The sequence below is a fragment of the Mustela erminea genome, chromosome 1 (genome assembly GCF_009829155.1).
Source record: "Mustela erminea isolate mMusErm1 chromosome 1, mMusErm1.Pri, whole genome shotgun sequence".
NCBI lineage: Eukaryota > Metazoa > Chordata > Mammalia > Carnivora > Mustelidae > Mustela > Mustela erminea.
In genome coordinates, this window is record NC_045614.1 from 109,472,184 (window position 1) to 109,489,064 (window position 16,881).

Genomic DNA, 16,881 nt, shown 5'->3' on the forward strand with positions numbered 1-16,881 from the left:
CAAGTGGAATAAGAAAAGCATGGATCAAACCTCAGTCACTTCCAAGGCCTCAGAAGGAGTCCTTCCCTAGCCTCCAAGGAATGGGTATCTGCCAGGCAGTCAGGAGGCCTGGCCCCCTAACTGCTTAAGGAGCACGTTGTGGGAGGTGCAGACCAAAGGTGAGTTTACACATCAGCGACTAAAGTTTCCTGCCACTAAGCACAAGAAGTCACTCATGAGCAGCGTCCCTAAACCACAGCTACAGGATGTGGGCATAAGCCCTTGTATAACTGTTGGCCAGAAGCCAATGAGCATTCATCCCTGTGCAAATACTTGGGCTTTTTTTTTTTTTTTTTTTTGCTGTTAACCTTTGAAAACCACAGGCATTAGTCTCTCTTTCTTCCCCTTGGCACGAGTCATCTTCTTTTCTCCAACTTGGTCTCTTGTGTGTAAAGAATTTCTGAGGAGCTTTTAAGCCTAAATTTAATACTTTTGCCCTCCCCTCTCTGGCCCCACCAAATGCCAGGCAGAGGTAAAGCCGCCTTACAAAATATCTGCTGGCTCGGCTGGCTTCCGCAGCTTTGTTTGGGCTTTTCGATCAGATAGGAAATCAGAGAGTTCTGTGAGTGACCTTAGCCTTTAAGAAAAGACAGGTAATTTCTGGAAATTCCCCTCAAAAAACGATGACCTATTGTTTTCTTACCTCAGAATCAGCCCGGCAACTATGAGGCCCTGATTTAGATGCTATGCCTTTCCCTGGGAATAGAGATTTATACAAAGAGCAGTGGGCCAGGAATAGGAAATTGGAAGCTTTAGAGTTTAATCCCAGTACCATCTGCTTTTTGAGCATTTTTTTTTTTCCAGTTTCTATCCCTTTGCTTCATTGTGAAATGAACGCATGGGGTTGGATGATTTTCCTGACTCCTTAGCCCCAGGGTTCTGTGCGTGGCTTTCTTAGTATTGCTTGAGCAAGGGGACCAGGAGAACAGGCCTTGAGGCAAAAGATCCAAAGCATATCAACTGGCTTCTCTTTTCTGCCTTAGAGAATGGCCAAAGGTCAGGCCTCCTAGGAGGCCCTATTGCCCACTTGAAGGTCAGGCTCACCAATTCTTGACAGCTCCCCTTCTTGTAAACATTAGAGAATCCACTAACCTCACCTCTGTACCCAAGTATCCCACATCCCGGTATCCCAGTGTGAAAACTGAAGCTAAACTCACTCCAGCAAAAGAATTTTTTTTTTTTTTTTAATTCCTGAAATCTCCGCGGGTGGATGTTACAGAGTCTTAAACAAAAGAAGAAGAATATTCTAACCATCAAAACGACCCAAGATCTATCAAGAAACCTTGAACTATCTGTCAAGAAAGATGTTCAAGCAGTTTTTGAAAGGAGATTTATCAAGGGCTTCCTGAATGGGATAAAGATCAGATAAAGAAGATGGCCAACCATGACATTATTATGATGATGTGCCTGATACTTAATGGCTCTTATAAATAACCATATTCCCAAATTAATGATGTCCCTTTCAGAAACTTTATTAGTATAGTTCAGATGACAGTCTGAATGAACAGTCCAGGCATATAGTAGGTCCCCTGATTTGTGGTTTGTATTTCCTGTTGAGCTTATGGACAAGGAACCCAAGTTAGAACACCAAGGATCAAATGGGAGAATGATGGTCAGTAAGTAGGTCCATAGTGGGAATAATTCCCAGGGGGAACTAAATATAGTTCCCAAGGATGTTGTCCTACTTTCTGCTTCTAAGTCTTATCACTCTACAGGCAGGTACTCAATGTTTTTTGGGGGGGTTGTTTTTTTTGTTTGCTTTTGTTTTTTTAATACAATAATTTAACCTCATTTCATTCAGTTCTTACAAGATCTTTACGAAGTGGGCAGAAAAGTTATCACTGTCTCCATTTTACAGATGAGGAAATTAAATCTTAGGAAAGTTGAGGTAATTTTCTAGGGTCTCATTTGACTGATTCAATACTTTTCAAAGAAAAAATGATTTAATTATCTAATCATTAGTAACAATTATTTGGAGGATCATAGTAAGGTCTTTAGCTTTAAAGTATAATATCAATCACCCATTTGTCAATCCTGTTCACAATATCCACTTCACCTAGGCCCTACATCAAGTGACAGCAGGCTCCCTCTTCCAAGGGGCAACCATTCCATCTTCAACATCCCTACCTGTAAGAAGTTCTTTTTTACCTTAACGTACTTTCTAGACTTTCTAGACTCCTGAATCCTTTCATCCTCTAGTCATAGCCTGCTTTTTAGGTCCCACATATCAGTTTATGGGATATCACACTAGACAGTCTTTGTGAAATGTGCAAAGCATTCTCATGTCATCATCCCTGAGTTCAGTCTTCTCCATAGCAAACAGTTTCAGTGTTATTAAATGCTTATCCTATTTGTTAGAGTCTAGACCTCAGGGCTAAGAGACATCTCCTCTCATCTTTTGCATTGGTGGGACTGCACTGTGCTCTTTAGAAAGTCACTTGGGAACAGTCTGTCCTAAGTTACAAAGGGGACAAATGTGCAGAAAGAAGTCTATTGTCAGGCTGATCCTTAAATGGTAACTCAAAAGAATGTGCTGGACATTTCAGATGCTTCTGCCAACAAATGCCACTATCTTGAGGCAAACAGGGTTTTTCGGGCAACAGTGTTATAATAATTTGCCAATTATGCCTGCTTCAGAACCACTGCCAAAACAATCCAACGACTTTTCATTCCACTACTGTTGACAGGACAGCTAAGGATTTCAACATTTCCTTTTACAGTCTGAATAGAAGTTCCCTGCCTTGGGGACTAGAACAATATTTGCCATCATGGTGGGGGGGGGGGGCGGCAGGGACTGTTGAGGGGAAGTGGGTGCTGCGAAGGGGAAAGAGAGAAAAAGAGAAATGTTAATGGAAGTAAACAATGACAAAGACTAAATAAAATGAAGGTTATTTAAGGTGTGGGTTTTGAATGTCTGCATCAAATTGATGTTTGTTAATGAATCAGAGGACAAATCTTTGAAATTGAAGAAATAAAATTTTAGAAGAAAAGCCTTTAAAAATAAACTCTTCACAAGCCACACCCCCCCCAAAAAAATAGCTGGAATTTTTAACTTGAATACAAACCAAAGTGTCTTAACTTTCAGTCTTGAGACAGACTTGAAAAGCTCATTGTAATAATATTTATGGTGTTCATCATTCAAAGAAACTTTTCAAAATATATTAAAAAAATAAAATTGTAAAATTGAAAAAAGAAAAACTCAAAGAGATGAGAACAGATGAGATAATCTCCTGAGTTGTTCATCAGGGAAAGGAAGAGAGAAAATATGAGAGAAAAGAGCAAAGAAAACAGGATAAGATAGGACAGTATTTTTGAAAACATGCTCTTCAAAACCTTCTGGGACCCATCAACATTCCACAGGGGGCACCTCCAAGACCCATGAAAAGAGGAATCTGAGGCATTCCCATGTCCACTTCAATCTTAGTGGCCTTACTTCTCTCTGCTCTACACATTAAGAGTCTAAAACATATTTCAATAGAAGAAAGTGTCTGCTATTGTAAAATAAAATGAAATAAATGTTTGAACAAAAGACTGCAGAAGAAATGAACCACTAAAATTTCTTAAGCCGGGAGTGATAGGGTCAAATTGTGCTTTAGAAATCTGGCAACCGAATGCAGGCTGGATTAGAATAGAGTCAGCCTCAGATCAAAGATCCCAAGTAAAAGGCAATGGCAAAATTATCCAGGGAAACAGAATTAGAGACTTGATCTAATAATACACACCCATGAAAGTGGAAAGGCAAAAGAGTTCATGAACAAGGTTGAAAGAAGAATGAACTTTAAGTTTGACATCTGGGCATTGGGGTACAATGTTAAGCCATACATAAATTTGGTATTGTTATGGTCTGACCGTTTGTGTCACCCCAAAATTCATATGCTGAAATCCTAAAACCCAATGTGATGGTATTAAAAAGTGGCCTCTGGGAGGTGATTCCATCATGAAAGCAGAGCCCTCATGAATAAGATTAATAAAAGAAGCACAAGAGAACCCTCTTGCCCCTTACTATGTGAGGATATGACAAGAAGTCTGTCACCTGGGAAGAGGGCCCTCACCTGCCTATGATGGCAGCCTGTTCTGAATTCCAGCCTCCAAAAAAATACAGTTCTGTTGTTTATAAGCCGCCCAGCCTATGGAATTTTGTAGTAACTGTCCAAGCAGACAAAGAAAGATCCTATATGAAATTATTTAGCAAGGAATTTAGATATATCAGGGAATATGACTAGAACCATAAAAATGGACAGAGAACTCTAGGATTTTGAAGATGTTGAATGTGAGTGGCTGTTGGAACACTGATATATGTGATTAGCAGAAAGAAATACAAAACTGAATCTTGAAGCAATATCAGGGATATAAATATGGACTTGTAATTCATCCTCATATAGTAATTCATCCTGATATAGTCAGACCCCAGTGAAAGAAAAGATCAGAATCAAAGGACTCAAGGTCAAGATCCAGAAAATGCCTACATTTAGAGGACAGAAGAGTAAGAACCCAGAGTCTACCCTCAGTTTATGATCAGGCATTCTAACATTATTTGATGAGCTTAAGAGAATGTATTTTCTGGTTTTAGGAAATTTGGTTACACTTAAACGAGGTCTGAAGTGTACACATATCAGTCTAGTCAAGCTTTTAGATTTTCTGAGACACTGAGTATTCAAAGTCATGTTATAGTATTAGGAAGTAATGAATTGTTTCAATCCAAAACTATGGTGGCCTGAAACAGAATCTTCGATAAATATGTATTAGTGGATGGCATACTTATACATCAAAAAACATCTCAAAAACCAATACTCCCGCGGGCAAGGGAATAGCCAAGTTTGTTGCGGTTTCCAATGAATGACATCAGCCCCATGTAGGTTTCAATCAAAATGGGTTCAGTTAGCACCATCAGTCCCTTTCCTCTTTCAGATCCAGTCGAATTCTTGTGGGCATTCTGGATAGCTGGAACAAGCTTAGACGTGAACCCAGACAACTAAAGAGGAAAAGAAGGCACAGTTAGTAAATGTAAAGTAGGTCCAGAGACACTTCCTCCCCAGCCAGTCCTCACCTAAGTGGACAACTCTCTTGAGGCTGCAACTATCCTTATTTATTTAGAAATTGTTTCTCAGATTATCAACATTGCTTCTGTTAGTCTTTTATAAATTCATCAGTCAAAAGATTATGTACATAATGAAATCATCTGCCTCATCCTGTTTATTTTTCATCCTTCATAATTTGTACAACATTAAGAAGTCAGTTTAATAAATATTTGCTGGTAGTCTATTATGAATCAGATACCTGTTGGGTGTTGCTGAAGATTTAATGACAAGTAACATAGAGTCTCTGTCTCCAAAAAAAGTGATACTACAATAATCTAAGAAATGAAGTTCTTTTTTTTTTTTAAAGATTTTATTTATTTATTTGAGAGAGAGAGAGAGAGAGAGGGAGAGCAGGATAGGAGTAGAGGGAGAGGGATAATCAGACTTTGTTGCTAAGCATGCAACCCTAGGTGGGGCTCAATCCTATGACCCCAAGAGCATGACCTGAGCCAAAACCAAGAGTCAGGTGCTCAACAGACAGAGATACCCAGGTGCCCCTAAGAAATGAACTTGTAATGATTACACAAAGTTTGTGAAAATAAAAAGCAAAAGAAGCACAGGATGCTAAGGTAACACAAAAGAAGGAGAAATCATATGTAATGAGAAGATCAGAAATGACCTCAAAAGGCAATTCTCGAGACAATCCTTAAAGGGTTCACAGGGTAAAATGGGGTTAGGAAGAGCCTTGTCAACAGCTGTTGTTTTTTTCCAACCCAGCATCCTTTCCGTCATGGGAGATACTTCTTCCAACAAGAGTACCTCCTTTGTTCTTTGGACAACCACCCTATCCAATTTAGCCCACAGAGTTTAAGTGGCTCTGACTTTAGCATATGGTTCAGACTAGCCAATCAGAGGACTCCATTTTTCTAGTCACAGAGATTGGTTCAGAATGAGCACATGAGCAGTATTGTTATAAAACTGATAGAATGCAAGCCTGGAGGTATTCATGGTCATTTTGCCACACATAGTAAGAACCTGACTGAGAAATAAGCCCACAAAAGTGAAAGAACTAAGATGTAGAGTAAGATGAATTCTTGACAAAGTCATTCAAGTTATTAGATCAGTCGACCCTGAACTTTTAAGTTAAGTGAGTAAAAGAAAAATTCCTTTTTTTGTTCAAGCCAAGATGAATTGGATTAAGAGGAGGTAATTCAGGGAGCATTCTAAATAGAGAAACAAGCAAGGAAATGAAGTAGGAAAGCTCATATCTTTGTATTTCCAATAAGCTCTTTTTATTTCCATGATTTCTTTCTTATATAAATGTATTAGGTAAGTCAAAGAAGCTATCATGACTTCCATCTTAGAAAACCAAGGCTCATGTAAGGTAAATGACTTACCCACAGTAACTCCACTTTCTGCATCACAGTGAAAAAGAACATGGGGAATAAAATCTTATTCACAGTGAGATACAAATCTGTCTCCTAAGCAACTGGCCACTAATCTAAATTAAGACTCTTATTAGAGTATATTCCTATATCAATTCAAATTATTAAGCATACTATGTAAAGTGATCATTGTTCTTCCCATTTGCCCATGAGGAGACAAATCTTTGCTTTAAGGGACTAACACAAGATTGATGATTCAATGAAGATAGAGAAGCCTGTAGTCTTTCTCTATAATACAATTTTCCATATAGATATTATCCTGGGTTCTTAATTTTATATTGCCCTTGAGCAAAACACTTCTTCATTCTAGTCTTAGTTTCCTTATCAGTAAGAAAAAAACATTTAAAATTTAGAATGTATCTACTATTGCTAGTTAACCTAACCCATAAGCCAAAAAAAAAAAAAAAAAAAGCCAAGCAAATAAAACTTCTATAATTTTCTAACTGTGTAATATTGTAAATTCATTTCCCCTTTTGAGCCTTAGTTCATTCTTTTGAAAAGCATTGAGATCTATGGATTTTAGATAATATCATAATATCAGAAGTTAAAAAAAATGATTATGATGATAAAGCAACATAGTTTTCTGGACTACCTCAATATCTCTAGGTTTTCCAAATAAATAGATATATTTGTCTCTCTACTTTTCTTTTCTTTTTTTTTTTAAGATTTATTTATTTGAGAAACCAAGTGCATGTGCAAGTGGAGGAGGAGCAGAGGGAGAGAGAGAGAATATCAAGTAGACTCCCTATTGAGCACGGAGGCTGAGGAGGGACTGAATCCCACAACCCAGAGATTGTGACCTGAGCCAAAATTAAAAGTTGGGCACTTAGAGCACCTGGATGGCTCAGTTGGTTAAGTGACTGCCTTCAGCTCAGGTAATGATCCTGGAGTCCTGAGATCGAGTCCCACATCGGGCTCCCAGCTCCATGGAGAGTTTGCTTCTCCCTCTAACCTTCTCCTCTCTCATGCTCTCTCTCACTTGCTCTCTTTCAATTAAATAAATAAATAAATCTTAAAAGGAAAAAAAAAAAAAAGAGTTGGACACTTAACCATCTGAGCCACTCAGGTGCCCCTAAGTGCCCAACTTAGTCTCTCTATTTTTCTTTAAAGTAAGAGTTAAAGTAATTGAGTAATACCAAAACATTAATTTTAAAAAATGGACTCACTTCACTGAGACTAAAGAATGTAACTAACAAAGAAGTAGGGTTTTGCTTGTTCTCCATGGTAACAGCAATGACAGATAGAAGGTACTTCTTATTACTATTTGCAGTTCCAACATCTTCTTTGAGATCTTAAAAAGGATCTGAACATTGCTGCTTCTGAAAGATACAAGCTACAATCACACATCTAAAAGGAAGGACATCCTTCCTTTCAGCATATTCCATCAGTGTTTTAGTTGATTGAATAAGAAAAGCAGAAAGAATTAATCTTTCCTCAACTTCCAAAGAAGAAAGTAGAAAAGAAATAATAAGTTAATAACATGGACATTTAATCACTATGTTTAATAATCATATATTCTCAAGGTCAGAATTGATCTTAAGCTTATCAAGTCATCATTCATCTATTGTTATGCCTTGCCACATCCTTACTAAGAAGCCACATCCCTTTCTATGAACACATCCAATGATATGGAACTCACTGCTATCTAACCATGTCTACTTCATCACTGTATAGTGGGAAAATGCTTAGCATTAGATACACAAGGCCAGGTATGTTTCCTTGTCCTAAAAGTTACTGATGGTTAGACCTTGGATAAAACCATACAATCTCACTGAAACTTACTTTATAAATCTGAAAATGGGAAAATAATAATGATGAGGATAATAATACTAAAGGCCAACCTCGTCAGATTGCTTATGAATTTAAGTTAATTATTCAAAAATATTTTATAAAGCATAGTATTTATAAGCACAAATATTTTCATTATTTATAGGCAGAGAAGACTGACTTCCACAGTCCCATTCCCTTCAATTCCATATTTAGAATGCTAATTTCCTTAATATGAATCATAGACTCCAAAACACAGCTTTTTAACTCTAATATGCGCTTTTAAAAGGTAACAGAGTTTTCTGGATGCCGAAGGATATATTAAATTCTACTCAGAAAACAGGATTTCAAAAAACATGGCTTGAACATCAAAGTATCTCCCCCAAGTTATTTATCAGTTATAAAGGGAGAAATACAGACTTTGCAGAGGGGAAATCCAGCATACACCATTTTGAACAAGTGATCAAGGTTAACATCACTAGTAATAAGGCATATACGCGTTGTGAGCCTACAGTAAAGACAAACAACGTCATCTCTCTAGTATCTGCACCAAAAAAGCAGACCACAATTCAATTATGCAAAAACATCAGGCAAACCCAAATCAAGAGACATTCTACAAAACAACAGACCAGTATTCACCGGAAGTGCTAAGATCATGTAAACAAAGGAGGAGTAAAGGATATGATGAATACTGGGTGTTATATGTTACTAATAAATCATTGAACATTATATCAAAACTAATGATGTACTTTATGTTGGCTAATTCAATTTAAATTTAAAAAAAAAAAGGAAGAATGAAAGACTGTCACAGTTTGGAGGAGAATAAAGGGACAGAACAGCTCAATATAATTTGTTATCTTGATCTAAAGCCTGGGACAAACAGAGGATGTTAGGAAACATAAAACAAACAAACAAACAACAATCAAAAAAAAGTAAAATTTGAATAAGACCTCTAATTTGGGCCATTCTAACTGGTGTAAGGTGATATCTCAATGTGGTTTTAATTTGAACCTCCCTGATGGCTAGTAATGATGAACATTTTTTCATGTGTCTGATAGCCATTTGTATGTCTTCATTGGAGAAGTCTCTCTTCATATCTTCTGCCCATTTTTTAATATGATTGTCTGTTTTGAGGAGTTCATTATAGATCCTGGATATCAACCTTTTGTTTGTACTGTCATTTGCAAATATCTTCTCCCATTCCGTGGGTTGCCTCTTTGTTTTCTTGACTGTTTCCTTTGCTGTGAAGAAGCTTTTGATTTTGATGAAGTCCCAAAAGTTTATTTTCGCTTTTGTTTCCTTTGCCTTTGGAGACATATCTTGAAAGAAGTTGCTGTGGCTGATATCGAAGAGGTTCCTGCCTATGTTCTCCTCTAGGATTCTGATGGCTTCCTGTCTCACGTTGAGGTCTTTTATCCATTTTGAGTTTATCTTTGTGTGGTGTAAGAGAATGGTCGGGTTTCATTCTTCTACATATAGCTGTCCAGTTTTCCCAGCACCATTTAGTGAAGAGACTGTCTTTTCCACTGTATATTTTTTCCGGTTTTGTCGAAGATTATTTGCCCATAGAGTTGAGGGTCCATACCTGGGCTCTCTACTGTGTTCCACTGGTCTATGTGTCTGTTTTTATGCCAGTACCATGCTGTCTTGGTGATCACAGCTTTGTAGTAAAGCTTGAAATCAGGTAACGTGATGCCCCCAGTTTTATTTTTGTTTTTCAACACTTCCTTAGCGATTTGGGGTCTCTTCTGATTCCATATAAATTTTTGTATTATTTGCTCCAGCTCTTTGAAGAATACCCATGGAATTTTGATCAGAATAACATTAAAAGTATAGACTGCTCTAGGCAGTATAGACATTTTAACAATGTTTACTTAATATTATTGTACCACTGTTGAATTCCCAGGTTTTAATTATTATATTATATTATATTATATTATATTATATTATTATGTAAGTTGTTAGAAGAATTTGAATGACAGGTTCATGGAAACTTTACCACCTTTGCAATTTCCTGTAAGTCTAAAATTATTTCAAAATAAAAAGCCTTTAAACTCTTAATTGAAAGAAAATCCTAAATATTAGTTCCTCAAGATTATTGAAGTTTTCACTTGATCAAGGAGAAAAGTTCCGAAGAAAACCAGGTGCAAGATGACACTTTCATTCTGTTTCTCTTATCTCTATATTTTTTAATATAAACCTACACCAAAGTTATGTCAGCATTACTGATTTTTATTAAGACTCTGTTTTCTGACATGAATTACACTAAGACAATTGGGTTCACTGAAGAATTTTCCATCTGAAAGAAATAATTTATAAACTGCTCCATTTTTTTTCTGAAAAATTTCCATTGGATGAATTCATTTATATACCATTAAATTAAATCAAAAAGTTGATTTTTACCCATTTCAAGGTTTGTCATTTTTAAGTTTTCTTCTGACAAGATTACTTTTAATATTATTATTTTTCTGAGTGTATTTTTAGTTGTCATTTAATTTTGTGTTTAACTCTACTAACGTTAACTTTCTTCAGGCCAAATTTTGCATCTTTTTTTTTTTTTTAAAGATTTTTTCTTTATTTATTTTTTTGACAGAGAGAGATCACAAGTAGATGGAGAAGCAGGCAGAGAGAGAGAGAGAGAGGGAAGCAGGCTCCCTGCTGAGCAGAAAGCCCGATGTGGGACTCGATCCCAGGACCCTGAGACCATGACCTGAGCCGAAGGCAGTGGCTTTAACCCACTGAGCCACCCAGGTGCCCTCAAATTTTGCATCTTAATGTCAAAAATAACATGCTTCAATTTTCTATGTATATATGAATTATTTATGTCAGTATTAATACTGTAAACTAACTTTCAATGTCACTAATAGATTAAAAAGCTCTAAAATCATCCAAAAAATATTAATGAAACACCTACACTATTCACCAGGCATTTTCTAAGCACTGTGACTAAATAGGCAAGACAGCCATCCTATTCCCATGGGTATTACAGTCTTGTGGTATAAGAAAAAGTAAATATAGGTGATTTTGATGGTGATAAATTCTAGGAGAAAATAAAATGTGGAAAAGGGCAAAGTGATAGGATTGAGGGTTATTTTAGATATTGAATTCAGGGCACATCTTTCTGAGAAAGTAAAACTTCATCTGAGGCCCAAAGTATGAAAAAGAGGCAATCATATGGTAGTCCAGGGAGAAAATAAAAGCACTTGTACAGTCTGTGGGATAGGGATGAGCTTAGTTTATTCAAGGAACAGGGAAAAAAATCCTATACAGCTATAATATAGTGATTAAACAAAAGGGATTGAAGTGAAATCTTAGGCAGAGAGCATCTTGTGAGCCATATAAAGACTTTGAAGTGATTTTAAAGATTTTTTTAAAAAATTTATTTATTTGACAGAGAGAGAGATCACAAGTAGGCAGAGAGGCAGGCAGAGAGAGAGAGGGAAGCAGGCTCCCCTGCTCCCCGATGTGAGCAGAGAGCCCGATGTGGGGCTCATCCCAGGACCCTGAGATCATGAGCTGAGCCAAAGGCAGGTGCCCCAAAGTGATTTTAAAAATAAGTTCAATGATGTATGTTTTTTGGGTTTTGGTGGGGTTTTGTGTGTTTGTTTTTTGTTTTGTTTTGTTTTAAATAATCTTGGCTATTCTATGGAGAATTTACTGTTAGAGTCAAGAATGGAAACAGGAAGATTAAGAGGAATTTGTAGATCACTTCATTAGCCCAGGCAAGAGATTATGGTGGCTTGGACAAAAAGAGCAGCGGAGAACATGAGAACTGGTTGACTTAAGGATGCTACCTGATGCAGAGTCATAGAAATTACTGGTCTAAGGAAATATAGAGGATGAAGAGGCCAGAGGAATCAAAGAAGACACTTAGATTTTTGGTGTGAGAAGATAGAAAGTGATTTCATTATTGGGTTGGGAAAACTCGGTGAGAGAAGAGCTTGCACTTGGTGAGGTATAGGGATCAAGGATTCTGTTTTAGATGTGTGGTTTGAAGTGTCTACCCAGTAAGCCTCTTAGTAATTTCTAATATCAGCTGGATACATGAGTCTGGGGCATGAAGAAATGTAGAGATGATAGGTCTGTGTCTATAGTCAATGATTCCCAAATAATAATTATAGATCCTGAGGTCAAGAGCAATGTTCATAAAGTGAAGTTAATAGCCTACCCAAGATTGGCTATAGGGCAGAGATTAGGAATCCACAAATTCAGGGGCACCTAGGTGGCTCAGTGGGTTGAGCCTCTGCCTTTGGTTCAGGGCATGGTCTCAGGGTCCTGGGATCAAACCCACATCAGGCTCTCTGCTCAGCAGTGAATCTGCTCTCCTCTCCCCCTCTGCCTGCCTCTCTGCCTGCTTGTGATCTCTATCTCTCTGTCAAATAAATAAATAAAATCTTAAAAAAAAAAATCCACACATTCAGAAAGCTTTGTTGGGCAAGATGCTAGGCATTGGGGGTAACACATAGGGGATCTAATAGGTAAACTGAGGGTCCAAGTGTTTCAGAGATTTTTCCAGTGATAAATAACTTATAAGCAACTGAGCAAAGTCTTGGACCCAAGTATCCTGACTTAAGTGTTAGAGTCCTCTCTTCTATAACATACTGTTATTATGAGCAGTAAAACTCTAATATTTAGCAAAGGATTTATGGTCCTTATTTTTCAGAAAGGATAGAAAAAAAAATTATACTCAGAATTTTCACACCATGTTCCTTAGAACACCATATTTCCTCAGAGGTTCATGACCATACGATTTATTATACAAACCAAGATTCTTTTGGAAAGAAAGGAAGTGTTCTTATTAACAATGTTGGAATTACAGATATTCCTGATGGTTTGGGGAGAAGATATGGGAAGACAAGGAAGTAACATACGCCTGTTGCTACAATCACATCAATTAGAGCTGCTCTATTTTTAACAGGTTTATATATTTGGGTTTCAAGTAAGATTTTATTTTTAAAAAGTCTTTTGCTTCTAAAAAAATTTTAAAAAACACTATACTATGCTTGCCTAGCAACCTCTAGCTCTGACAGTGTTTTCAAGTCCACAAAGATCTATATTGTCTATGTTCCTATTCATTTTTCAAAACCAAATGCAAATCCTATCTCTCCCACTTGCTCTCCCATCTACTGAAGGTAAAAATTAATATTTTATTCTATCACATTTCATTTAGATCTCCACTTAAATATTTCATCCAGTTTTCTAAGAATTAGAGTCATAAGTGTGGCTGTTTGTCTACATAAGTAAACCAAGGTTTCTTTACCTTGGGACTATTGATACTTTGTGCCAAATAATTCCTTACTGTGAGGGACAATGTTCTCTCTATTTTAGGATGTTAAGCATCCTCAATAGCCTCTCCCTACCAGATACCAATAGTATCCCCACCCCAGGTGTGAGAACCAAAACTGTCTTAAGACATTGCTAAATGTCCCCCAGGAGGTAAAAATCATCCCCTGTTGGAAAGCACTGAACTAAAGGAAGTATGCAGGATGTAACATGAGTATTGAGATCAAACCAATCCAGTCTTGGGCTGCAAATAAGGCACTCATGAGCTGTATGACTGTGAGCAAGTTATTCAACCTCTCTGAATTTTATCGTTCCTTTTCCATTAAAAAAAATAATAATAATAGGGTCAAAGGAAGAGGGTGGCTGTGAAGATTAAACCAACTTGAATAACTGAAGGGTTTGTGTATAAGCTCTCCATGTACAGATACACATATTCATGTATTTTAGGAAGGGCTGGGAAAATGCAATGAGATGAGGCTGGAATATGGAGACATATTGCAAAGGCCATTAAGGAAGCCTATTACCAGGAATCAACAAATACTGTCAAAAAATCACTGACAATATCATCATCAAACTATGACTTCTTGAAGACCAAAATGCAATTCACCTCGACATTTCCATCGCAAACACCCTCTAGACTGTCAGGATATCTTTTCCTAGCTCGGTAAATGTCTTTAGATTAGATGACCGGATGCTTCTCCAGTCCTCATCATCAGCTTCATTCAGAGAAGCCTCTGTGGCCTCAGCATCTAAGCGCTAGAAGAAAAAGTTGACACTATTTCATACTCCATGAACCTGGCATTTCATTAGTGTCAGATGCACTTCATTTCTAGTCATTTTGGTGAGCCCTCTAAAAGGAGGAGGGACCATGAAGACAAAGTGACAAGTAGCACATTGAAGGAAAGGCAGACAAAAGGCCAAGTCTGCAAGCTGGCTTTTGAGCATCTCAAGCACCTGAACTCAATCTGTGTGACAGGAACGCCATGTCATCTGATATGAATGCCACCAGCCACATTCTTTTCTCTAAAAGCTTTTATACACCCACCCTTGGCTCCTTCTTTTATTCCAGTCTTAAAGACAGAGGGTCAAGTTTTAACAACTCAAATTACATAGGAGCTGAATGCTGCTTGGGGTAAAGTATAGCAGTGTGTGTGGGTGGGTGGGTGTGTTGGAGGTTGGGGGGAGAGAGGGTGGTGGGAGCCCGGAACATTCTTCTTGACTCTATAGCAATTATTTACCAGCTGAGTGACTGGGCTCCTGGGCTGCTTCAGGTGCCGTCTGCCAGCAGTTCACTGCCTAGAGTCTCAGTTTTCCTTATTACAACCATAACTTTCTTCCTGTTTACACTGGGTAAAGAGACCAGGTTTCATGCCTGCAGGCCCACATTCCTCAGCTGAGCAGGTTTTCCAAACCTTCAGGCTATAAGTTTCCCTCTGTAGGAAGTGAAGCATGCTGGGATAAAGAGCAAGTCCATCCAACACCCAACCCTGGAAACCAATTGAAAAGCCACACACACAGCTGGATAGAATGTTTCTATCATCCCGGTACATTTCACCTGGAATTATTTTTATGGAGTCGCTGTCACTGTGGGTATGCTCAGGTGTGTAGAGAGAAAAAGGAGGCTGAGACAGAAGCTTCTTTCCTCTAAGAGAGGTTCCTCTACATCCTGATTTTCATCCTCTTCCTATTCCATTCCCCCAATTCTTCCCAATCAACACAAACTTGTTCTAAATTCTAGCTAAAACGAGCTATTCTTTATTCAAGAACATTTCATATATCTTGGCAATTTGCAGCTTCCAGCCACCTTTATTTTATTTTAAAATGTCTTTTCTCACATCTTTTGATGCTTACATCACTCATACTTTGAGTTTCACTTCAAATGTTATCATATCTGCTAATTTCGGATTTACTTTTTCCCTCTTCTGGGCTCCCGTAGAAACTTGTGAGTCCCTCTATCAACCGTCTTAGCATATTAAATTATAATTTGTTAATTACCTTTTTTTGCTTTCTCCCTCTACTCTCTAAATGTCTGGAGGGAAGAATCTGTTTTATTCTTCTCAGTATCCCAGCTTACTAGCACATTGTTTAGTATGTAGTATTCAAGGCTAGATGGGCAATTCAATGAATATTTGTCAAATTGATGTGAAGGGAAACTAAGAAACTAAGGATGTAAAGTTACATTTGATTGCCAAAACATGAGTTCACTTTCATACTTCCCTTGAAAAGAAGGGTAAATATGCCAGAAGAGAGTAAAAATGATTGGTCTATAGATCCCTTTAATTTGATTATAGATCATTCATGACCCATTCACTATTATTCACCACCTCTGGACTGGTCATTAGTTCACCCCAGCAAGACTGTCCACACATCCTAAGAGCCCAGCAAGGCAACAGTTAAAAAAGGGGAAATGAGACTACAAATTACAGATATAAAGTGGATGAAACAATCAAGGATAATTGAGTCTTGTCATAAGTATAATATATCACATTCCATTATATCAATAAATACACACATACACATATGCACAAAGAATTTCTTCAGGTTTATACCCATTTCCTCGCTTATTAGTAAATTGATTAGGTTGGCAATAGAGCATTTTATTGTAATACCTTATTCAATTCATTTAATCACTCTAAGTATACTCATTTTAAAAATAGAGATAGCTATTTTGACCTCACAGGATTTTTGTTAGTTGAATTACATGCAAACTGTAATCAATAAATATCATCTGATTATACTATATTACATGAGATTATTTTTATATCTTGTAACAAGAAAGTCAATGCCAAAAAATGATTATTTCCTATTTTTACATCTGTTTTATATGAGTAATGCAAAGTATATGCATACACAGATGCATAGGTTGGTGAGGCTCAGAGATAAGTAAGAATGTCTGGAAAGAGGCCATTTGACCATTGTATCTGCCAGATGTAGAATGCTATAGAGTTAGTGAGATGAATACAAGAAAAAAATGATGTATTTTGAAGCTGTATTGCATAAATTTGATAGTAATTTTTTAGATAAGTGTTAAAAGACTTAGAGATCGTATGAATTTGGATTTAAGCATAATTAATGTGTCCATTGATGATCTTTCCTATGGTAACTGCCTGACCAGCAAAGCCCATGACTCAGCTTTGACCCAAAGTTATATGACTTGAGACCTCTATTACCAGTTTTTCTTTCTCTCTTGAGCTTCAGACCTAAATTTCTAGCTGCCTGAAACCAACTAAACTCCATGTTCCATGACGTTCTAAACTCAACAAGTCCTACACTGAACCTCCAAACGTACTCTCCTTTCAGTTTTCCCCACTGAAATTGATGGAATCACC

The 16,881-nt window shown here is 37.3% G+C and overlaps 1 protein-coding gene across 4 annotated transcripts in view; it reads right to left on the bottom strand.

The window, feature by feature from the left end:
• Nucleotides 1-318: 318 nt before the first annotated feature.
• The window catches only part of TPRG1 (tumor protein p63 regulated 1), a 239,080-nt gene continuing 222,517 nt past the window's right edge, over nt 319-16,881 (bottom strand). For all 4 annotated transcript variants that reach the window (XM_032337959.1, XM_032337956.1, XM_032337957.1 and 1 more), the window contains one exon: nt 319-5,011. In XM_032337959.1, coding sequence (XP_032193850.1) covers nt 4,817-5,011 — 195 coding nt within the window. In that variant the 3' untranslated portion in view covers nt 319-4,816. The remainder of the gene's footprint in view (nt 5,012-16,881) is intronic.